The sequence below is a fragment of the Dunckerocampus dactyliophorus genome, chromosome 14 (assembly GCF_027744805.1).
Source record: "Dunckerocampus dactyliophorus isolate RoL2022-P2 chromosome 14, RoL_Ddac_1.1, whole genome shotgun sequence".
Lineage (NCBI taxonomy): Eukaryota > Metazoa > Chordata > Actinopteri > Syngnathiformes > Syngnathidae > Dunckerocampus > Dunckerocampus dactyliophorus.
In genome coordinates, this window is record NC_072832.1 from 4834525 (window position 1) to 4859097 (window position 24573).

A 24573-nucleotide genomic window follows, 5' to 3' on the forward strand; every position below is an offset into this window, starting at 1 on the left:
GAGCGAGAAGGCTTAAACTTTATTACAACAATGTTTATACTTCCAATTGTTTAGTACCGAACTTTAAATACATGTGTGACTAAGATTTGGAATTAAAGGTGCATTTATCCATAAATATTCCCGTTTATCTGAAGACTGAAATGCTGCTTTAGTGTTTGCTGAAATGTAGTAGTGTAATCTCGAGTTGAGACACCATAGGGCTGTACAAGGGTTACCACTTCCTTATTTTAATGACATTTGAGCTGGTGTTCGAGTCCAGACACAATGTTCGGCTGGGAGCTTTTTTCTGCCACAACCTGGACATTAGTGGCTCTCTTTTTCACCTTACTCTTATTGTAAGTGCATTTGACACTTTTTATATGCCACTATGTAAACAAAAAATAGTGTCAAACCTGCTTAAGAAACTTTAACAAAAAAGTGTGTGACTTGATTGTGTTGCTCTTTTAAGGTATGGTGTTTGGCCGTATGGATATTTTAAAAAGTTGGGAATACCAGGACCAAGGGCATTTCCCTTTGTGGGAACTATGATGAGCTTGAGGAGGGTGAGGGATACATCTTGACAAGTGTGGTGAAGCTGAATAGAAGTGAGAAATGCTGATTTATAGTACCTAAGTCTGCAATTTTAACACCTTGTCCTCAAATTCCCTTTAGGGATTGCTGGTTGTTGACAGGGAGTGCCAGGCCAAGTATGGAGACGTGTGGGGGTGAGTGACATTGAGTTATTTCACAGTCAACATAATAAAAGAGTGATGTTGAATTGTTTTACAAATGTCATAATTCAACAGACATTTATGTTTTTTTTACTGTGTATTGATGCATTCAGTGTTTGTTTTTCCATCATATAGTAGCGCGTTACATAACCCGCGTTGTAAAGTTTTATCGTGGCAATTGTATGTAAAGACCTTATGACAGTGTGATGAGATCACCCGCGTCATGGTGATGACTATTTATTTTTTCCCGTGTACATTAGCTCAAGTGCGCTGCGTGACCTTTCACCTTCCACTTGTCACATTATTATTGAAAGAGTATTTGCTGAGTCTCTTGTAGTAACTTTTCATGCACTTCAGTTGAACGAAGCAGTAGGGCTGCACGGCTACCTCCAAAATGATAATCATGGTTATTTTGTTCAAAATTCAATTCACAATTATTCATTATGTTAGGTGAAGCATATTTTTATTGTACTTTCTACTTTAAACAAATTGTATGTGAACAAGGATTTCAGCTCAAAACTTCAAATAAAAATAAATCATAAATAATAACAAAATGCACCCAAGTCAAAGGGCTAACTAAAAATAAATGTGCAATTGTGTCTCTTCATAAAGTGCAAACAAAACAAAACAAAAAACCCCACCAAGGTGCATAGTCCAAGGAACAGGAGCATGCAACAGGCCTACTAGTCAGATTTTTGGCGAGAAATACCAGCCTGTCAGCATTTTCTGGCTTCTGGCTTTTCTGGCTACTCTCCCTCATAACAGCTTTATTAGCTGTACAGGAAAGATTTGAACAAATATCATACAAGTGTGAAAAGAAGTTCACCGCTATTAATGTTAAAAACATAACAATAAAACAGTCAATCTGAACAATGATGAAGTAAAGCAAAGGCGATCTTGTCGCAAGTGCGCACCATTAACATATATATTTTTTTAAAGATACAAGTGTAAAAAGAAGTTAAGCATCGTAAAAGGTCATTTGAAAGAGTCTATTTGGTGACGCTGGAGTCTTTGAATGCGAGTCCGCTTATTTAAGTAGCAGTAGTCGTCATTTCGCTTTTGCTCAACTTTGAGAGAAACGTGTTTGTCCTGACACGCTTGAACAAAGTCAGACTTGTACGACCTCAGTGACGTCAGAGGTTCCACTGTGTGGTCTTTTTTTCCCATGCAGTTTGTTTGACGGCAGAGCTCCGATGTTAATGGTAGCCGATCCTGAGATCATTAAAGCTGTGTTGGTGAAGGAATGCTACACGACGTTCACCAACCGCAGGGTGAGAGAAACGTCAAGCATGCCAGAACTCTGGGAAGTCTGGCAGGGAAACTTTAAAGTTGGCTGACACCTGAGCCAATTGTATTGACTGATTGTTGTCGTGATTGTAGATTGTACAGCACCCCTCTCACATTTCAAGCATTTTTATGGACGTATATCACGTCAAAGTTGGACACAGTAGTCAGTAGCAGTATAGAGGTACTCTCCACTAAAAATGAGTCAACGCACAAGTCAAGTGAGTCGCAAGATAGCTGTGTCTGCAATCAAGCATGGTGGTGGTAGTGTGCATGAGTGCTGCTGCGGTTCATTGAGGGGAAACATGAATGCCAACATGTCCTGTAACCTTGTGAAGCAGAGCATGATCCACTTTCTTTTTGAGTTTCAGGAGGCATCACAGGATGCAGCATATCACGCATCATCTTCCTGATCGGGATATCAAAATATCCGCACATCAAACTGAATCTTGGCAGCGAATTACCAGGAGCGACGAAGCTGCCGACTTTTTGTGGTCGAGATGATTGTATCTTGCCTATCGTCAAGCGTTGTGGCGGCAGGAAACGTCATGTTCTGGGCCTACACGAGTGCTACTGGCACTGGGGAGCTGCGGTTCATCGAGGGGAAACATGAATTCCAACACGTACTTTGACATTACCTGACATTACCCTCCCATTGGAAACCGTCCAACATAACACGTTAATAGCCGTGTGACTCACTTTCAGTGGATAGCATGATAGATTTACTACCCACACAAGTGCTCTACTTGGTTCAGGTCTGGAGGAGACATACTTGGCCCCTCCATCGCCTTCACCTTTAAATTAATCAGCAACGCATTTGTTATCTTGGAGGCGTGTTTGGGTTCCTTATCATGTTGGAAAACGGTCATGCGGCCTAGTTTCCCGGAGGTAGGGGTCATGCTCTCCTTCACGGTGTCAGAGAACATGTTGGAATATCCATCTTTCTCTCAATGAACCACAGCTCGCCCAGCACTCATGCAGCCTTGTAACATGACGTTACCACAACCGCGGAAGCAGAGCTTAAGAATTCATTTCCCCCCCCCCTCATTCCACCACAGCTTCCCAGTGCCGGCAGCACTCATGCACCATGCTTCACTCTAGGCGAGACACAATTATCTTGCGACTTGTGTGCGTGTGTGATGTTTCATTGCAGTGGATAGTAAATAGACACTGATGTACGAGATGTACACTGACTACTTCACAAAGTAGATCAAAGTTTACTTTCCTTTGACAAGATATCATAAAACGCCTGCTGAAATGTTTGTCAGATGCTGTAAAGAAGTCCTCCTCAGTGAGCTCGTGTCCCACAGGACGCCCTTGTATTGGGGACGCTGAGTGAGGCCATCACCAACGTCAAGGATGAAAAGTGGAAGAGAATCCGCAGCTCCCTGTCGCCGTGCTTCACCAGCGGAAGACTGAAGCAGGTGGGCGTGGCACCGCTATAACCGCCCAGATGTTGAACCTATCAGGAGACACAAATCATTACCTCCACCAAGGAGGAACACGGGAAGCACTGAAAATTTGATGTGGATCCGGATAAGAGTGCATGTTTATTTTTTTAGGTGTATTTAAGTCGTTGAAAGGGTGCAATTTGGTCCAAATGAATAATTATGAATAATCTTTAAAAAAAATATACATATATATTTTTGTTTTCTGTGGAAGATCTTTCCCCTCGTCGCTCGCTATGCGGACCGCCTGGTGGAGAGCCTCGGAAAAAAAGACTTAAGCCAAGCGGTAGACATCAAACAGTATGTCCAAAAGAATCCATCACTTGTCATATTTTCCATCCTTTTTTTTTGTCTTAAAAAAACAAACAACTCTGTGTGTGTGTGCGTGTGTGTGTTTGTGTGATTGTGTGTGTTATGCTGTAGACTGATGGCGCCATACAGTTTGGACGTGATCACCAGCGCCTCCTTCAGCGTGGATGCCGACTCCATCAACAACCCAGACGACCCCATCATCGTTCATCTCAAAGATGTCCTCAAGTTCAAATTTTGGAAAATCTTCATCCTGAGTACGTATGCGTTTGTTCTGTCCGACGCGGAATGTGATGGGCTCAGTGTCGCTTTTTGTTGTCCCCTGCCAGTGATTTTTCCCTTCATCAAACACATTCTCTACATTCTGAAGTTTGACCTCATATCCACGCGCCATGTGAACTATTTCTTCGACATCATTAAGAATTTTAAAGACCAGCATCACACAGACAAGTCTGTAAGTTTTTGCACTCTGAATGATTTATTTACATACTTTAGTTTCACCTTCTGATAACACACTGAGCCAGCACTTGCTAAGGTACACCTGCACGATGCAGTGAGATCCAGTGCAAGAGGTTTTAATGTGGCTGGTTTTAAAGTGTTTATTATACAGGTTGTGGTTTGCAGTGATGTAGAAGTGTACTGAGAGTCTCCAATGTGAATGTTGCGCAACGTTTTTTGATGCAGGGTCATGCAGACTTCCTGCAGGTGATGATCCAGCATGAGATACCGCAGTCGGACATAAAGACCGAACAGGAGCAGCCAAGTAAAGGTAGGAATTCCCGAAAGACGCCAAACAGTTCTTGACCGCGTAGTCCGTCTCAACCCTGTTATCGCAGGCCTGACAGAACTTGAGATCCTCTCGCAAGCCTTCATTTTCATCTTTGGGGGCTTTGAAACCACTGCCATCACCCTCACGTACCTGCTGTACAACCTGGTCGCCAACCCTGACGCTATGAAGACCTTGCAGGAGGAGATTGACGCCAATGTTCCCACAGATGTACGCCATCACATCAATGCTGTTGTGTGTTAGAATGGATATTTTATTTTACTTGACTTTATTTAATTTAGTCATGGCTTATTTCGGACTCGCTTAAGTTACATTGAGGAACATCACATGTTTACACTTGCACAATTGTAAACATTTATTACATTACATTTTATAAGTATAGTACATTTTTAATAATCATCAAAACCCAATTAAAATAATTCAATTTGCTAACAACCAGCACGATTGCACTAAGTACGGAAAGTGCCATACTGTCCTATAATGTCTGTACATCATGCCATGTCTATATTTGTATTTTGATGAGCAAATTAGCTAAAATGTTAACATGCTATCACTTAGCATGCTATCACCTACCAAGATAGCACTATGTACCAAAAGTCCCAAGGCAGTTCTGTAGGATCCCAACATGATGCCATGCACTTGTTTGCATGTAAACATCAGTAAATTAGCTAAAATGCTAACCTGCTAACAGTTAGCATGCTAACACCTAGCAAAAGAGCAATATGTACCGAAAGTGCCAAGGCAGTTCTATAGTCTCCCTACATAATTCTATTGCAGTATATACATGTGGAAATTAGTTAAAATGATAACAGTTAGCATGCTAGCACCCTATCAAGATTGCACTATGTACCGAAAGCCCAAAGGCAGTTCTATAGCATCCCCACATCATGCCATGCATGTTTGCATGTAAACATAAGTAAATTAGCTAAAATGATAACAGTTAGCATGTTAACACCTAGCTAGACAGCAATATGTAACAAAAGTGCCAAGGCAGTTCTATAGTCTCTCTAAATAATGCTATTGCAGTATATACATGTGGAAATTAGTTTAAATGCTAACATGCTAACAGTTAGCATGATAGCACCTAGCAAGATTGCACTATGTACGAGAAGTCCAAAAGCAGTTGTATAGTATCCCTACATCATGCCATGGATGTGTTTGCATGTGAACATCAGTAAATTAGCTAAAATGCTAACCTGCTAACAGTTAGAATGCTAACACCTAGCAAGATAGCAATATGTACCGAAAGTGCCAAGGTAGTTCTATAGTGTCCCTACATCATGCCATTGCTCTATATACATGTGCAAATTAGCTAACATGCTAATAGTTAACATGCAAGCACCTACCAAGATAGCACTTTGTACTGAAAGTGCCAAAGCTGTTCGATAGCGTCTAGTGTTCTATAGTGCAGTGTCCTTTGGCACTGGGTGCTCTTCATTGCCGGCATGCTCGTACTTAAAGAAATTCCAAACTATATTATTAATCAATTAATGAAATAAAAAAACAACTTTCTGAATTGCCTTTTTGGAGGTTCAACGCAAACGACTGTGCATGTTATCCTGGTGAACATTTTAGGGGTGCAGGTGTCCTCTCTAGCACCCCCTGAAAAGTAGGTTCAAGATTGCATAATTCGGAAGTTATGTCCTCCGCTTTTTCACAATTAATATAAACGATATCAACAACACTTGACAGTTCCAGAATAGTTTTTGTTCAGTTCTTCACGGGTGCAGCGACGATATCATTCCTATACTGGCCAAAGCCACCAGGTAGGGAGCCTCGGTGATGGCTGTGATGTGGGAATCCCCATTTTTAGCTGTTCATCTTCATGTCTCCCTCAAGGCTCCCATTTCTTACGAGACCCTGTTCAATATGGAGTACCTGGACAACGTCATTAACGAGTCCATGCGTGTCATGCCGACCGCGCCGCGACTCGAGAGGATGTGCAAGAAAACCATCCAGATCGGCGATCTCACCATCCCCGAAGGAACCTTGGTGGGCATTCCCGTGAGTGTCATCCACAAGGACCCCCGCTTTTGGAAAGACCCTGAGAGGTTCCGGCCGGAGAGGTAAACTCACCATGACGTGTTAACAAGACTGCCCACATGCCAATGTTTATGTATATAATTGTCATTTTTTAAAAAATAACAAAAATCAGTTCAAGATAAGCCCCATCGAGTCATACCTCAAATTAAAGCACTCGGTGAGCACTTTCCAGATTTGTAATTGTTTCGCCAATATGCACTCATATGATAACGTAATGACCAAAAACTCATATAAAACTGTATAGCCTACTATGTAGTACACCCAGGTCACCATCAGGACTTTGGTGTTTCAATAGTAAGTAAAAGTTGCGCGGCGTCATTTCAGGCTTGTGGGTCAGGCGATCCCAGATGTGAATTTTATTTTGCTTGTTTTTTGCAGGTTCAGCAAAGATGGCATAGAAGAGGTGAACCCGTACGCTTTCATGCCTTTTGGCCTCGGCCCTCGCAACTGCGTGGGGATGCGCTACGCTCTCCTCACCATGAAGATGGTGGTTGTGCGTCTGCTGCAGAGCTACACCATGGAGACGTGCAAAGAGACCGTAGTAAGACACATGGTTGTACCTTTACAGTCTGGCTGTTTGTCCTGCTTCCTAACGTGCATCTGCTATCTTCTTATTCCCTTTAGATCCCTCTGGAGTTTGATTGGCTGCTAAGGCCACAGCAGCCAGTGAAATTCAAGTTTGTGCCCAGAGAGCAGTAGTTCAGAAGGGACACATGGTACTAAAACGAATGCCATGTTTATGCTATTCAATGAAAAACGTACATCTGTAAGTCACACCGGTGTATAAGCCGATCGTGTCCACATCATAAAATGATATATTGTGGCACACACAGGTCCGTGAGGACCAGTCAAACCTTTGGAAATTGCAGGAGGTCATTGTTCAATATAACAGTCTAACTCACAGTTTCATCTCACAAACTAAATTTAACTCATCACACAGCAACTTAACACTCAAAAGTTAACTTCAGAAATATACAAACATGTACCGATGTTTGTAAAAAAAACAAAAAACCAAAACACAACATTTTAAAGTTTTCCCATTATTTTGTTTGAGAAAACCAGCCCAAAGCCCAGAGGGAGGCTGAAAAAAAGCACAATGATCAAACTTGCATCTCCCACCACGTCTGTAGCTGACTGACAGATAGTTGGCACAGCTCATTTCACAATGTGTAGCGAAGCCTGCTTTTTTTAAATTTTATTTTACTATCCTCCGTCAGGTGGTGAGAGTATTTTTGCTGCTCATAAGCAGGCTCTAAGGGCACTTACTACTTTTAGAACATCATTTTAAAAAATCACTTAAGCATCGTTCTCTCTTTATCCTTTCAGCAAAGAATTTCAGCAAATGTGACACGAATAAAATGATTTTGAAGACACTGTCAGCACAAAAAAAAGATTATTTCCACCTTTTTTTAATAACTTTAACAAGGTACAAATCTGGTCGGCACAACCGAAGGCTCGCTGTGAATGACGCAGATTTGGTTGGGCATAAAATTAAAAACACAACAACGCTAAAGTGTTGGTTTCAAACATGACATTCATTCATGTATGAAGCGGAGTAGATGACCTTTAAGCTTTCTTTGGCCCCGGAAGAAGTCAAAAGGAAGAAAGTGGGAAGTGAAGCCAAGACGGACAAAATAAAAAATAAAAATCAGCATCTGCTACAGTGCAGGTCCCTGCCAGCAGAGGGCGCAGCTGCATATCTGTGCAAATGAACCCAACTCACGTAGAAAATAACATGAAAGTAAAGCTCACTCCAAATGAGGTGCCATGTAAGTCATGAAGAACTTTTTCCAGAGTTAACAAATTTTTTAAACATGAAATTAGACCCTAAAAGTTGTTACATACCTTTTAAAAAAAAAAAGCATGTTCAGCCAATCCAAAATATGATGGATAAGCCCAAAGTAATTCACACTCTGTTCAACTTTTAACTTATGAAGTGATTTATTTCTGGATAAATTAAATGAGTGGAAACATTTTATTTGCTGAACGGGTAGACTTTATGGCTCGAAATGACACTGCTATTTTCATTGTTTACACTTCATATAAGGATTCAGTATCGCTTGCACTGTTCCAAAGGGTCCTGGTAACTACTCACATAAAGTGGAGTATTCCAACTTTAGATGTAAGAATATGCAAAATGCCGAAAATGTACTATACATTTTTTCATAAATATCTCACAACACAACTTTCTGCAGTCTTTTGTTATTTCAAGCAAAAAGCCCATTAAACAAATAAAAATTCACTTTAAATCAGAATACTTTCAATACTTTGGGCTTAAATGTATGTAATGCACTTACAGAAAAGCAGACCATATTGGACTCGCAGTTGTTTTCTTTTAATCAAAGCGTATAAAATGTGCCGCAGCTTGTGTGTTTGCCGTGTAGGCCGCATTACAAAACAGTCAAACTAAAAAGTCTGGAAAACACTTGGAGGTCCTGAGTTTTGTCAACAAAAACAGAACCGAAGGCAAAGAGAACGTGAGAGAAATAGAATTATATCATTAAAAAAAACTTAGTTTAAAAGGGTTGTCCTGCTTCGCAGCACAGAACGAACATTTTTCTTTGAAAGGAGAAACAGATCGGGCGCTCTCATCACCCGCTGAAGTCGACATAAATGTGACAAAAACGGCAGCCCGGAGTCGTCTTGCCCGTTGGGAGAAAAAAACAACTAACAAAACCAACTGATGCGCTCTTCCTGGGTTCTACTCAAGGCCAAACGTGTGACCTTCTGGCAACGAGTGGGAGCCCTCCAGGGAACAGCTGGAGGTCACACTGTGAGTAAAAAGCGTGCTCAAAGGCACCACGGCGCTGGCTACTAAGAAACAAGTCAACTCTCCTTCGGCCTCAAAAGAATAAAACGTGGAGTAAAAACGAACCCGCGGGAGGTTCTGTTGCCAAAGTTTTTGAAAAGGTTGATTTTGAGGTCCGGTCCCACCCCAAAAAACAGGACGGCGATTGGCTCGGAATACCTGGGACACGACTTGTACAAAAGTCAAAGGAGGTCCAGTCGGGTCAGAAGTGAGAGGAGTAGCACCATTCAACCGGAGAGCGCTGGTCTCATCCAAATGTGGCTGGTGATTGTTTCAAAATTCAAGCCAAGTGTGTTCCACGCTTCTACCGGCGGGGCTGGTGGCGGGACTGCAGCGGCATGGAGGCGGGGCCCGAGGAAGAGGAAGGCGACACGGACGCCAGGGAGGCGGTGGCGACGGCGTCCTCAGCTTCCTCCAGGTCCCCCCCGGCGTGGAGCTCCTGGCTGACGCTGGACTGCAAGGCGGCCGGGGTGAGCCACTCTTTGGGCAGGCAGCTCTGCAGGAAGGGCACGCACGAGCTGAAGTAGGCCAGGCGGTTGACCCAGCGCGGGATCTCGCGGCCGCACAGGATCTGAACACACAACACCGAGAAGTAAAAGACATTCAGTGACTTTTGATTAGTTTCAAAACAACTAAAGGAAAGCAAAATAGTCAGTTCCAGAGTCAAGCTGTCCCGATCAACTCATTCTAACAGTCCAACCAAAAGAGCAGCACCTACAGACGCACATTTAAAATACCACATGTTCTAAATGACTTTCCTGCAGACTGCTATGGTAAAAGTACAGGTATATACGGTACAAGCTATGTGGAGACGGCTTGTACAACATGTGACCGCTCCACAATGGCGTGTGCCTCCATAATCCAGGAAGCTATGCGACTTGTTTGCTCCGCCCAGTCTTCCTCGGTTCTTGCCCTTTCTCTGCATTTAACGGGCATTCATTGGAAGCAGGAGGTAAGTGGATAGAGGCTGTTATTTCCCAAATGTGAACACTCATAATATCTATCAAGTTCTTTTTACTTTAACCCATTCAATAACAAAGACATAGTTAGACATTTTTATAAACCCGAACGCCCGATCCCAACAACATATTCATCCATCTTTTACGTTTTTTCGCACGAGAGGCAAAAAGAGGTGATGACGCAGCTCTCCACTAATGCGTTTAACTTCAGGGCGATGTTAAGCCACAAAAACGGCCACAAGGTGGCAGAAGTGCATTTGATGAGAGCTCGACAGGGATCGTGAACGGAAAAATCACACATGACAGGAAGGAGGAAGTGAGAGAGCGTGGAGGAGTGTAACGTGCAGAAGGATAATAGTTCATGGTGTTATATTTGTAAATAAATTGTTATTTTGATGTAAAACAATCCTTTTTTGTGTTGTTGATGTTGTGGTATAGTTGTTTAGATATTTGAGCTGTCAAAAAAGCAAAACATACTTGTGTCAAAGTGAAAGTTATGCTTGAAATACATGACATCCCCATCAGCACTGCTGCTATGTGTTCATGTGTTCACATAAGGATTGTGGCTGATGGGAAAAATAAAAAAAAAAAAGTGTCAGTTTTCCTTTAAGTTTAGACATTAATAAATTGGACGCTAACTGTTTAGCTCAGTAGCTTGCTATGCTTAAAGCCTGCGAGATGCGCAGTGTGGTGTAAACAGAACAATGTCCATTACTGCATAGATGTACGAGGGGTGTTATTTCATGTCTGCAGGGCTCTAATAATGGTAAATAAAACATATTTAGAGGGTCATAAACATCTTTTCTATGCTCTAACTACAAAAATATTCCATTTGTAATTTTCCCCAGCATTTTAGGTCAAATTCCATACCATATGACCGTTGGTTCGTTCATTCATTCATTTTAGAGACCACTTTAAATTCAAAATAACACTAAGACATTTGCAGCTGCTGTGTAATCTTACATCACGGTGCTTTCAAAGAACGCAGGAAAAAGGACAATGATTGCCTGACTTCTTCAATAGGACAACACAAGTGCCCACGAGTGTGTGTGTGTGTGTGTGTGTGCGTGCATGCCAGCTGGCTGTGCAAGTGCGGGCTTGTATCGTTGTGTTTTAATCCGCATCTCAGTGCGGGGACTAACTGTAAGACTCCCCGCTCATTAGTCGGAGCAGGATAAGCCGATTTAGACCACACATTCACACACGCGCTGTGCAAGTGCAAGAGTGTCCACTTCGTGCAGGAAAGCCGATACTCATTCATTCTTTGTGCATCACAAGCACAGTTCAATTCAATTCCATCAACACAAAGCATTCCTGCCCTACGAAGGCTGAGCCGGAACACGATACCGTCATTTAACACCAGCTCATCTCCTCATCAATAATAAAGCAGTTCCGGCATCCACCCTGCCCACCAAATGCTAACATGTGCTAGTTGTCACACTGTGCTAGCTAGCCACAATAGCAGCTGCTAGTCCTCTGAAGCCAAGCAGCACAGATTTTCAAAGAGAATCAATAGCACAACATGAGCTCGTTGTTGCTCATGTTGTGAAGTGGAGACTTTTTGTCCAACATAGGCCTGTCATGCACAAAGGTTTTATTGCGTTACAGTGGTTAACTTCTTTTTCCGCTTGTAATGACCGTTGCATGTTAAAATGTGACTTGAAGCATGGCCTGTACAGGTGATTGACAGTTTAACCCTGGAACCGATTATTTCCATTTCCATGACTTCTTATTGGGGAAAATGGTTTAGAACGGGGGTGTCCAAAATGTTCCAGCAAGGGCCCCATACTGCAAAAGGGAAGGATGCAAGGGCCACGTTGATATTTTGTAAACCAACACATGTAGATATGCTAGCATAGAAAGAAGTTATGCATCGCAGCTTTGTGACGTCGGTGAAAAAGACTATTATTATGCACTTCGGTCTTTTTTTTTTGTTGCTGTTTTGTTCCAAATATTTCAACTTTCATCTTGGCTCATCTTTGGAAATGTTCTTTTTCTAATATAACGACTTTATTTCCATATTAGGACAATTTCCCCAACTTAATTTTCCAAAAAGCACAACTTTAGTTTGTTTTGTGTGTTTCTCAACAGACTTAAAAAAAATAACATACTGATTTATTTACTACTAAAATGACATTATTTTTAATCATATTACAAGTTGTGTAACGTTTCCTGTTGTGTGTGACTTTTTTTCTCGTTATAATCTGACATTTTTTTCTCTTAATATTTTTTATATTCTTGTGAAATTACAGCAGTGTTTTCCATATCTTCTGTTGCTGTTTTTCCAACTATTTCAGCTTTCTACTTGTAAACGTTCTCCTCGGAATTATGACTTTATTCCATATTTGGACTTTATTCTCGCAACTTTTTCCACAACCTAATTTTCCAAACATTACAACTTCAATCATTGTTTTGTTTGTTTCCCATAATAATGCAACTATTTTTTCCTTAATATTTCACTTTATGCCAATAAAATGATGTTATTTTTCCTCAATATTACTACGCTATGCTCATAAAATGACAACTTTTTTATCTTAATAATTTGACTCTGCTCTTGCAAAATTACTGCTGACTTTTCCATTTTTGCTGCTGTTATTTTACTTTATTTTTCTTGTTAAATTATATTTTTAGAAAGTCCTGCAGCCAATAAAAAACAGCCGCCAGCTGCAAATGTCCCCCGGGCCGTACTTTGGATGACCCTGGTTTCGAAAAAATGTGTTTAGCATGATAATAATAATAAAACTTTATCTGCGTGTACTGAACTAACAGAATAGACGGAATGCAATGAAAGCACCACTGTGTGTGTGTGTGTGTGTGTGTCTGTATACCTCTGACAGCGCTGAGGAGAAGTGGTTGCAGTTCTTGTGCATGAGGTGGTACGCGTTGCCTTTGTACTCCTTCCCCATTTCCTCGATGATCCGCTCCACGTCATCCTCTGTGAAGTCGGTGCTGCCCAGAACGATGGCTTCTCTGCACACGCACATGCACACGCACACGTATACAAGTGTGTACACACGTCACCTTCATAACAATGCTACTATGCTGAGGTCCTTATACAGTGGGTCCTCTAATGTTCAAGTAATGGGACTCGTTAACTCAGAAACAGTTCAAACTGTTGGAAACCATTGGAAACATAAATGATCTGTTCCTGGGCTTTAGTCCCACAATGGTGGAATTCATGTAAAACCTCTTTTTTAGCTAATAATTTATCATGCAAGTGTCAAAAGAACCACTTTTAATACTGAAATGTAAAAATTTTATTGTGACACTTTTGAAGAGAACTTAACACATATATCGCATGATAGCATTGCTAGCATACCATTTTTATTGGTATGAACTTTATAGGTATGAGCACTAACATGCTAGGTGATAGCATGCTAGCATTGTTAACATGCTAATGTTAGCATGTTAACATTTTTGCCATTTTCTCAGGTATTACCTTACATAGACACTTAGCACATTAGCATTCTCTATCATGCTCGGTGTTAGCATGCTAACAGGTAGCATGATAGTTACAGCATTTCAGTCCAGCGTCGACTCGTCAGGGTTTGGGCGCGGGATTCCACAGCATTTGCACATTTCTAGTATATATTGTTTTTATATATAGCATAGTGTATTTTATGTATTTATTATATTAATATTACTTTAAGAGTATTTTTTTTTAAATAAAAAGAAGTCGACCACTGTTAATCAAAATGTAAAAATGTAGTTTAATGAAAAACTACATTTAAACTACAAATATTACAATATGTGTGTATATAACTATACAGTACATATATGTTAGGGCAATAGAAAAATAGTTACCGGCTCTAACTAATTTATTTCATTGATTACTAGGGTTGGGCATCGAGTCTCGAGCATCGATGGGAACCGGGACTAACATTCCGATTCTCTCGGGATCGTTCAAATATTTTTATTTCGATTCCTAGTTTCGATGCCCACTTCGCCAAGCGGAAGGAATAGCCGCGAACACCAACGAAAAAGAAGCCGGCGAGCACCAGCAGAGAAGAAGCGCCTAAAACGTTTGGCTTAGCTTCATAAAAAAAAGAGCGGGAGGGTGCACGATCAACATGAATAACGTTCACACATTCATTGTGTGGAAATAACCGAGTGCCTCGTCTTTGATGCGCCGTGTCGGACTTCAATGGCGTCCCCGCGCTGTCACGACACTCAACAACAGCAGTGTAATTCCAACACCATTCGATTCCCCCTCTTCCTGGGGGGGCGACACTTCCTCATTGGCACTACGCGACAGCGAGATGAATTCGTGGACACTCTGAACATCACAACATCTTTACTATGCGTGTATGTACAGTACGGTCTAAAGCAGGGGTGTCCAAACGTTTTCCAGCAAGGGCCACATGCTGAAAAAATGAAAGGATGCAAAGGCCACTTTGATATTTTGTAAACCAACACATACTGTAGATATATGCTAACAAGCTATATGTAGCTAAAATAACCTGCACTTCACTTTGTAAGATGGATGAAATGCTACTATGTTTTTTCCATAATAATACATGTTTACTATTGTAAAATTGTGACTTTTGTTCTTCATTCCATTATGACTTTTTTTCTTTATATTTTGACTTTACGCCTGTAAAATTACAGCTGTTTTTTTCCATTTCTGCTGTTTTTTTTGTTTTTCCCAACTATTTCATTGCAGCTTTCCTCTTGTAAATGTTCTCCTCGTAATTCCAACTCCATATCTTTTAGAACAAGAATGTTTTTTTTTATTTCAACATTGTTACTAAAATCATATTTTTCCTCATATGACAAGTTTATTCTCATAAAATTGCAACTTTTATCTAATTAGAAAACTATTTTTTTCTCTTAATAGTTTGACTTTACGCCTGTTTTTAAAGTAAAAAAAAAATAATTTTTCTTTAATATTTCAACTTCATGCTACTAAAATGACATTTTCCCTCATATTATTACGTTATTCTTGTGAAATCATGTTTTTTTCCTTGCTAGATTGCAACTCTTTTTTTAATATTTTGACTTTTGATTGATTTTCCCATTTTTGCTGCTGTTGTTTTTAAGTTTCCTCGTTAAATTACATTTTTAGACTGTGCTGTGGGCCGATAAAATCACGGTCGCGGGCCACAAATGGCCCCCGGGCCGCACTTTGGACACCCCTGGTCTAAATACACAGAAAGGTAAAGAAAAAGCAGTTAATGCGAAGTACAATTTGCTGCATTTGCGTATGCTCGGAAGTCCCAGACGACACTCGCAACATGTGAAATGATGTGGTGTCTTTGAACGCAACTCTTCGTGGCTCATAATAACATTGTTAAAGTGTGATTCAAATGGTCTACTTTTAAAATTTTTTTTTTTGTATTTTGTACAAAAAGAAGTTAACCACTGTAAAAGAAATGTTAGAGATCCTGTATACATTTTTTTTTTTTTTTTTTTTACTCAAAAGGTGCCACTATATTTATGTTATTGCACTGGTTCAATGGGCAGTAGAGATGTGTGTGTGTGTATGTGTGTGTGTGTTTCTCAGTCAAACACCGCAGGGCACATTAATCAGAGCAGAAGTAACAGACAGCACGCACACACACTCACTGCAGGCTGATAATTACAACTGAGGAAAAAAAAAAAACACTTTTAAAAGAACCCAGAGTACTTTACTAACTACTTACTTGAATTTAAAGGTGTCGCCCAGTTCTGTTGCATCACCTGGCGTAATCTCAAAGATCCCTGAGAAGGGGTAAGGATGTCCCCCGTAGGCAAATTCTAACACACACACACACACACACACACCCACAGAGACACTTAGCGTCACTTAGAAATGCTTTGAGTTAAGAGGCATGGGGGCAGTCAAGTTGCTAGGTTCACCTCGGCCGTAGATCTCGATCCCTGAATGGAAGACGCCGATGCCGAGGGAGCTGGTGAACTCGTTGATCCAGTACTGAGGACGCAGAGTCACACCGTTAAGATGATATTACAAGAAAACGGGACAAAAATTCCATTGCAATCCATTAAAATGCCATCCAGGCACGGGAATGATCATTGAAATGATGGGTCAGCCGTTGAATCGGGGGAATCACACGACCGCACACAAGAAAATTAACCCCGAATCAATGTTCGATTTGTCTTCAAACTGATCGATTCTGATGTCTTCCAACGTGTGTCTAAGACACTCTTAGGTTCACCCGCCCAATCTAATCTAATTCTAATATCAGACTTCTGTCTTTACAAGGAGAATAACGTTCATGTAACAATATGTGCATTACTATGCTTGCCGTTGGCACAGGCGCACAACACAAAGAGCTGTGCTTAATATTTTGACTCCATATAAGTGATTAAAAAATAAATTAAAAAATACAGAATCCCCACCACATTTGGTAGTTTTTACTCAATAACAAACATTTTCAGTTTGAAATGCAACATAATAACGTGAGCAGGCTGTGATAAGTGAATAGTGTGACACCTTGAAGTGTCTTTTACGAAAGACTTGGTGTTGTTTTTGCATGCGGGACACAACAATCACCTCACAACACACTGCTTGTTCCCTCTCAGCATTTGCACAATGAAGTCACCGCCGGTTTTTCCTCCTGAAAGGCTGATTGTGTGTGCGCGCGTGCGTGTGTGTATTTCAGGAACCGTGTGAGTATTTTATGCTGACTCATCATCCAGAAGAAGCATATTTGTAGCCTTGACGACTCACTGGATTGACGAAGAGCTGGTCTTGCACCCTCCTCCTCCTTCTCCTCCTCCTCAACACCCAGCGGTGACATAAGAGTCTTAGTGTAGTTAAAAGCTGCTGCCTGCATGGGACTGTGTGTGTGTGTGTGTGTGTGTGTGTGTGTGTGTGTGTGTCTCATAGGGTTTATCTGAATATGTAGCACAGCGATGGTGAGGTTTTAACATAATACTAAAAACTGACAGATGACACGTAAGTTGCACTGTAACAAAAAAAAAAACACCACAGACTATTTCCTGTCTCTAACCGTCGGGTGTTGTTGCCGGTAACCATGACAACAACATTTTTAAGCAGGAAACGACATTTAGTTGCAGTTCCTCGATCGACTGCGATTACTTAAGCTGGCGGTCAGCCCACATGACGCCATCGTCTCAATATGGCCGCCAACTGAAGCACTCGGAGACAAACAGGAAATGCACTTAGCGGAGGCGAGGCAGCAGGCTGGCGAAATGGGAATGACGGAGGGGGTCAGGGGGTCGACCCTTCTGTCTGTCTGGTCCTCCCGAAAGTCATGTGACACAGTATTGATCCTCAAAGAGAAGAAAGAATGCAGAGAAGATGCGTTTCCAGTCTGTCCAGTCTATACAGATCCCAGACCATCGCTATAAATGTCCTCTTCATTGAAGCCTGTCAAGATGTCATTCAGAACTACAACAAGAACCACAGAAGCTTTTGTTCATAATGAACCTTGTTTTATATCAAGACAACAACGGCCTATTTACACTTTGATGAGCATGCCAGGCCAGTAGGAGGCAATGTGTACACATCCTGATCGTCTTTGAATCAACCATGAACATCCTTCAGTGAGATGCATGCGGCTTTTGAATTGTAGTCCGATAGTAGCCGGGTGCATGGTCTACAAAAGCAAATAACCGCATGGGTTGTGATTACCGCAGGGTCGAGAAAGATTAGCGTTAACAGCTGTGGTTGTAGTCAACCTCCAGATTTATTATTTCCGCATGATTTGAAATACCATGAGTGGGCAGCATCCAGCAGCTGCAGCATCCACTTTTCCATGCAGTCCACATCATTATTAAAGTCATGAACTTGTTATATACACAGCAATTCCTCGTTGGGCGCAGTTAATCCGTTAATCCGCCGTGATAACAGAATTTCCAGGAATTAGGATTCCTTATTTATAAATCTAATATTTTCATAGTTAGAGCATAGAAAACCTGTTTATGACCTTTTTAATACACTTTTTAGCATTATTAGAGCCCTCTAGCCATTAAAATAACACCCCTATAGTCACATTTACACTTGCATTACCCAATATAGTAGACAGAATCGGAGAAAATAAGCCATTTAAGACATAAGACTCGTGTTTGTGTGTGGTGCAATAAATGAATTCCGGACATGCGGTGCACAGGAAGTGATGTCGAGTGAGAGTTCAGTTTTAGCTCGTGAGAGTTCAGTTTTAGCTCGGAGTGGATTACGGCCGCAGCAGTAATTTGTGTTATTATGGTTACAGTTGTTCCCTCACTCTATCGCGGTTTTTAAAAAAATGATTAATTAATGATTGCTGTTTTGTGGTTGACTGCTGCCTATTATTAGTAAAAACATTGCATATTTAAGCAAATGTTATGTATTCTTGGGCTAAATTAAGCATTTTCAAGCATAAAAATGTTCTGAATGAACTAAAATACAGATACATTTTAAGGCAATACAATCAACAACATCTTCTGAACGCCTTATATTTGTATTTTAGTTAATTAAGCCATGTTTATGCTTGAAAATGCTTAATTTGGGTCAAAAATATCTCAAATCTGGCTCAATATGCACATTTTGGACTAACAGCAGGCCGTATTCAACCAGGAAACAGCATGATTTATGAATTAGAATGTTTTTCAAAAACCGTGATAGAGTGAAGCTACGAAATTCCAATGGCATTGTGGCGAGGGACGGGTTTTCACGTTTAGGAAACACCACAGCTATATAATTACAGCATATGCAGTACATACGCATGTCAAGTAATGAATGTAGTAAATGAGCAATTTGCGAGAGAAGCATGAAACTCGTCATTTCTTGCATCACAAACAACAACAGGCCGTGGTCGACAAGTCCAGACTGAACACATGTAGAGTACACTTTCATCATTTTTAAAGGTGTCCTTTTATAAACAAAATGTCAAACGTTTGAATAAATGTCCAAAATGACACATTTACTTTGTTTCGACAACCCCGACACTTAGAATTCCATCAACTGGTACAGTCTGGTCTGCGATTGGCAGGTGACCAGTCCGGGGTGGATGGATAGTACAGTCTGGTTCACCACTGTACAGTGAAAACGCTAAATCCTGATCTGGCTTGTGTTTCCACCACCAGGCTTGATAATACCCATTCTGTCTACCAATCAACCAACTGCTCTCTGTCTAGCACGGCCTCTTTTGGTACCTGTGGTTGGTAGAGGGCTAAACATTGGTATGGCACAAGTACAGTTAGCGATTAATACCTTTAACATAGAAAATTGAACTGCAAGCGACCGAATGAGCAGCAGTCAATCAGATTTGGGGCCAGCAGTCAAATCACTTCTCATTATCCAGATCAGGACACACAACGTGCAAAAAAATGGACTGCAGCCAATTGTCTCAATGAGGACTGCGGCCTACTGCCAAAAATGTATTCCTGCACAGAAATACACTTCACTGTTCACAGGTATGTGTGTGTATGCGTCTGTTAAGATATGCACGAGTAGCTTCTGCGAACTGTTGCGTGTCGGCCGAGGCTCGTGCAGTCATTCGAGTGAGAGATAAAGGCTCTTCAGCGAATGATGACTCAAGCGAAACGCATGAGGAAGTGACATAAAAGGAAGGAGAGAGAGGGGCAGGGTGAAAGAAGGAATCAAAAGAAGGAAAGCAAGTCAGGAAGGAACAAATGTTGCATTGAGTTATGCGAGTGGTGGCCTTCTAAGCTTAACAGCCAATTAAAATAGTTCATTTCACACAGCTTTCTTGTGAGAGGGAGACATCACTCTCGTGTAAATCCATGTGAACGGTCCTTAACATGCCATTAGTGACCCGAAACAGCATCTTACATTGGAATGAAATGGACTCCATTGTAATATATATATATATATAGTTGTATGTATTTTTGTTGAGATTATATTCAAGAATAGGCCATGCACAGACACCACCACAATGTATCCCATATGATGCTGCATATTCTGTCTGAAAAAGAAAAAAAAAAAATCTTGATTCACACTAGGGTTGGGCGATATGGACCAACACTTTTTGGTTGGATATCGATATACGATATATATCACGATATTTTTTTCTGCAAAGTGAGCTTAGACAAAATCAAAGCCAAATATGCGTGTGATATATGAGGATGTTTCTTTGTTGTTGTTTTTTTTTAAAGCTTCATGCACGATGCGCATTACAAAAATAAAAAAAAAAACAAAAAAAAGCCGCTCAAATAAAGTAGGCCATTCTCTTTTTGAAATACAGTGCAGGCCAAAGGTTTGGACACACACAATACAACCACATAGTCCCAACCTCATTAATTAGGCAAGAAATTCCACTAAGTAACCCTGACAAGGCAAACCTGCAAAGTGAAAACCATTTCAGGTGACGACATGAAGCTCACTGAGAGAACACGAAGGGGTTTGCAGAGCTATCAAAAGAAGTTATCTTGTCATAATTTGAGTTATTTCACACTTTTTTGTTAAGTACATAATTCCACGTCTTCATTCATAGTTTTGAGAATCTACAATGTAAATAGTCATGAAAATAAATTAAACGTATTGAATGAGAAGGTGTGTCCAAACTTCTGGCCTGTATTGTAAATATAGAAAAAGTAAAATATAATCTTTTTGATAACAAACCTCGAGCTATGCTCAAATCCTCAACTGATAATGAAAATATGAAGGATCGCCCAGTTTAAGAGGACATTTTTCAATGTCAGCAACTCAAAATATAATAGTATATTTTAGGTAACCTTTTTTCGAAGACACAAGCATGTCCTTATTTTGTGCCAAGCATTGGAGGAGCCAGAAATTTTTCATTGGGGTGGCCAAGGTGAGACCATTACTCACATAGGGGTGGCAATAACTTGATACCTGAAATGTCTAGAGAAGACCAGGGGTGACCATGGCCATGACCACCCCGTAGCTCCGCCACTGGTGCCAGGTACACCAACCTGTCAACTGCATTAGGGTTAGCAACTGTATATTTGTGGTAAAGCTTGTCGTGCTAAATAATTGTAACGGCGAAGCTCGCTGGACATCGCGGGTCCATTGTTTTCAGCAGGTTTTTTAAAGCCGTTTTTTTTTCCACTGTTGCAATGGGGACCATATTTTAGCAAATATATTGCTATAATATTTATAATATTGATATTATCGCCCAGCCCTAATTCACACTAACATCATTTTTTTATTTTTATGTTTACTTAACGAGCTGCATCACAAATGCACGCTGCCATTTTACACAAGGACTCACGCTGCACTGTTGTTGTTAGCATGACAGCCGACACTCATCACTCATCAACTTGCAGGAGCAGCGATTGCATTAATCCAGTGGTTCTCAATTATTTTCTGTCATGACCCCCAAGGGACAACATTTTTCCCACCAGCCTTACGGTCGGTAGTGTAAGCGCCACGTGCGGTTTTAGCATGCACGTTATAGCCTGCAAATGGGAGTTCATTAGTTAGGACAGGGATTTGATCAACTCTGGAGTGTTATTAATGCAATGCCTGATTGTTTGTGTTAACAAGTCAACAACTACCTTGTTAGCAGATGAAATAAGACACAAGGGCGACCATAGAAGGGAAATACAAAGACCCTGTCTGCAGTCCACCACAGGGAATCCGTATCAATCAATTATTCATCAATACTCCAGTGTCCAGCCTCCCCACTGACTCCCCCCTCTCCCCTGCATGGTGACAACATCGTGACTCCGTCAGCGTCATCCACCGCCACAAAGACGTATGTACACGTATACGTCTCTTATGAGGAAATGCACTGTGGTTTACTAACGCTGTGGTTTGGGGCCCCTTGTCTTACGTTTTTATTTCCGCTCAAGATAACTGAAAGCCCCATTCACATACACTTTCATGCAGGACAACAATGTTCCACCTCTGTTTTGGACACAGCAGATAAAAAAAAAGTGGAGCGTGGAATAGTTTTCGCTCCACACCTTACATGGTGATGAAATAAGGCAGCAATACGGCTTTCAGATTGGCTTAACTTGAAAAAAAAACATATCTTGGGCCTTATTTGACCATACAATTTTTGTGTTGACATTTGTTTGTTAGCCTCACAGTCAGGAGATGTGGGTTAAAATCTCTGTATTGAGTTTGCTTTCATCCACACCCCAAAAACATGCATGTTTGACTTAACTGGAGACTCTAAATTGACCAGAAGTGTGAATCTGAGTGTGAATGGTTGTTTGTCTATTTCCAAGGTTCCCAAAGTCGTCTAAGCCAATTGTCGTAGGGGGTACGTGAATAAAAATGAAAAAGAATTAGTGGCTAACACAATTACAAACATTGCTCTGTGTGAGTTACATGAACAAGAATGTAAGTTTGATGATTATGTTGTGCATTAAGAGTCTGTCATCTTGAAGATTCCATTTATATTGGTGTTCCAATCCCCGCACTTTGAAAACCTGTCAACGTATGTGCGTGTCAGGATTGACAGAGTGGGGATTCCCACCAAAAATGAGTCTTTATCGCTGATTGTATATATTTTTGTACTTTGGATACTGCTTTATCATGCTTGCTAAACTTTCCCTTTCAATTTGGCATCAAATTAATAAGCAGACTTAAATCGTAGCGATTGCAAGCGGACAAAAGTGAAGCTCGACTTTAACCCATTCAAACAGAACAATCCCAACATCCGGCTGAAATAAAAGATACGCAGGACAGATACTTATTTATCAGTGCTCATGTAAAACTTTATCAAAATTTGACCATGCAAAATGCAAATTTTTGAACCAGAATGACCAAAATTGACCAATTAATCATGTTCGATATTTCAAGTTAACGAAGATTAGAAAAGGTTTATGTTTTTAAAGTGTGCAGGAGTAGGGGGTACATTGCTTCAAGTTAAATGTCTGAAGGGGTAAGCGACTGTGAAAAGTTTGGGAACCACTGGTTTATATGTCCTGTGATTGCTGGCAACCAGTCTAGGCTATACCCCGCCTCTTGCCTCCAAAGTCAGCTGGGATAGGTTCCAGCTCACCCGTGACCCTAATAACATACAGGAAATGGATGGAGTGTATTGTAACCTATTGGAAAACTTCCCTTTAATGGGGAAAAACTCGCCAGGGAAACGAAATACCTCAACATTAACTGCAATTTGGACCTAAAGATGATCATATAAATGCTTTGTTTATCAGAAAATGTAACCTATTTGGATAACGCATCCTTTAACTGGAAATTAACTTGATAGTTTTTAGTTATTTGGTTGTCCTAACTGATATTTAAACCTTAATACAAACAAAACCTTGTTGTTTATCATAAAATTGGAGGACTACTTTATTAGTACAACTTACTGTTTAATGGAAAATAACTTGCTATGTAAAGGAAAGCAAAAATTAAATGGCATGCAATTTAAACGAGTTTGGGGTTTCTTAGTGTACGCCGAATATATGAGGGAAGCATGAGAATCTGTGACAAACAAAAGTAGTGGTGTCATTGTCATCCCTAAGTGTCTGAAGATGGAAGAATATCGATTACCACTCCTTTTTCTAACGGACTTTCGTCCGCGCACTGCCGACGAGACTCGGTGAACCGCATTGTTTGCTTCAAGACGTGTCGTACCAAAGCGTATTAAAACAACAAAATGAATGACATATATAAACACAAACGCGTACCATATCGTAGACGTTGAGGATGATCGGCTCGTTTGCCATCACTAGCATCAAGATGTTATCCTCGTCCCAGCGCCCGGCGATGGTGCTTCTCTGGCAGGTCTGCCTCCTCCGCTCGCCCCCCCAGCTCCTTCCCCCCGAGCCAGAACCTCCAAAAAAATGGACCTCCCCTTTGAAACGTGAACACTTTCACCGCAGACAGTCAACTGGACGTTTGGAAAAAACGTTCGATGAGCTTTGTGTCGTCCAACATCTGACAGTCTTTCTGGCTACGAGTAGCCACTCGGCTAACGTGAAGTGGCTGACAAAAAACAAGAAGCTGACTTTTAAACACGATTTTTTTCAAAAGAGTTTGTGATGGGGGGGTGCAGAGACAGAATTCGTAAAATGACGTAATGTTACGCACAAAGCGTCGATCTGCGGCTATAGCTATAAGAGGAACCGTGCATCCGAAGGCAGGGCTGGGAAAGGAAAAATTGGACACTGAAGAGTGGGCGAGCACACAACTGACTCAGCGACGACTCCGCGCTCGATTAGTAGACCTTAGTAGTCCATAGAATTGTGGGTACTGTAGTTGAAACAGCCAAAGCAGACACTCGCGAACTACTACCGCTGAATAAGGGTGGGCAATACTTCAAATGTTCAAGTCCTGTAAATTTCGGGCTGCTAACGCCAATGTCAATACTCCTTACTTGATGTTGAATTAGTT

The 24573-nt window shown here is 41.0% G+C and overlaps 2 protein-coding genes across 2 annotated transcripts; one reads left to right on the forward strand and one right to left on the reverse strand.

The window, feature by feature from the left end:
* The first annotated feature begins 3 nt into the window (after positions 1–3).
* LOC129193933 (cytochrome P450 3A40-like) lies at positions 4–7954 on the forward strand. Its single transcript, XM_054798743.1, has 13 exons — positions 4–335; positions 449–542; positions 652–704; positions 1882–1981; positions 3305–3418; positions 3657–3742; positions 3866–4008; positions 4081–4205; positions 4436–4520; positions 4588–4748; positions 6378–6604; positions 6960–7122; positions 7206–7954. Exons 1-13 carry the CDS (start codon positions 265–267, stop codon positions 7278–7280), a joined length of 1497 nt encoding a protein of 498 aa, XP_054654718.1. The 5' UTR covers positions 4–264; the 3' UTR covers positions 7281–7954.
* Positions 5375–24394, reverse strand: LOC129193934 (deubiquitinase DESI2). Its single transcript, XM_054798744.1, has 5 exons — positions 23868–24394; positions 16188–16260; positions 15992–16085; positions 13178–13319; positions 5375–9961 (listed from the first exon to the last, which is right to left on the reverse strand). Exons 1-5 carry the CDS (start codon positions 23913–23915, stop codon positions 9695–9697), a joined length of 624 nt encoding a protein of 207 aa, XP_054654719.1. The 5' UTR covers positions 23916–24394; the 3' UTR covers positions 5375–9694.
* Between the last annotated feature and the right edge of the window lie 179 nt (positions 24395–24573).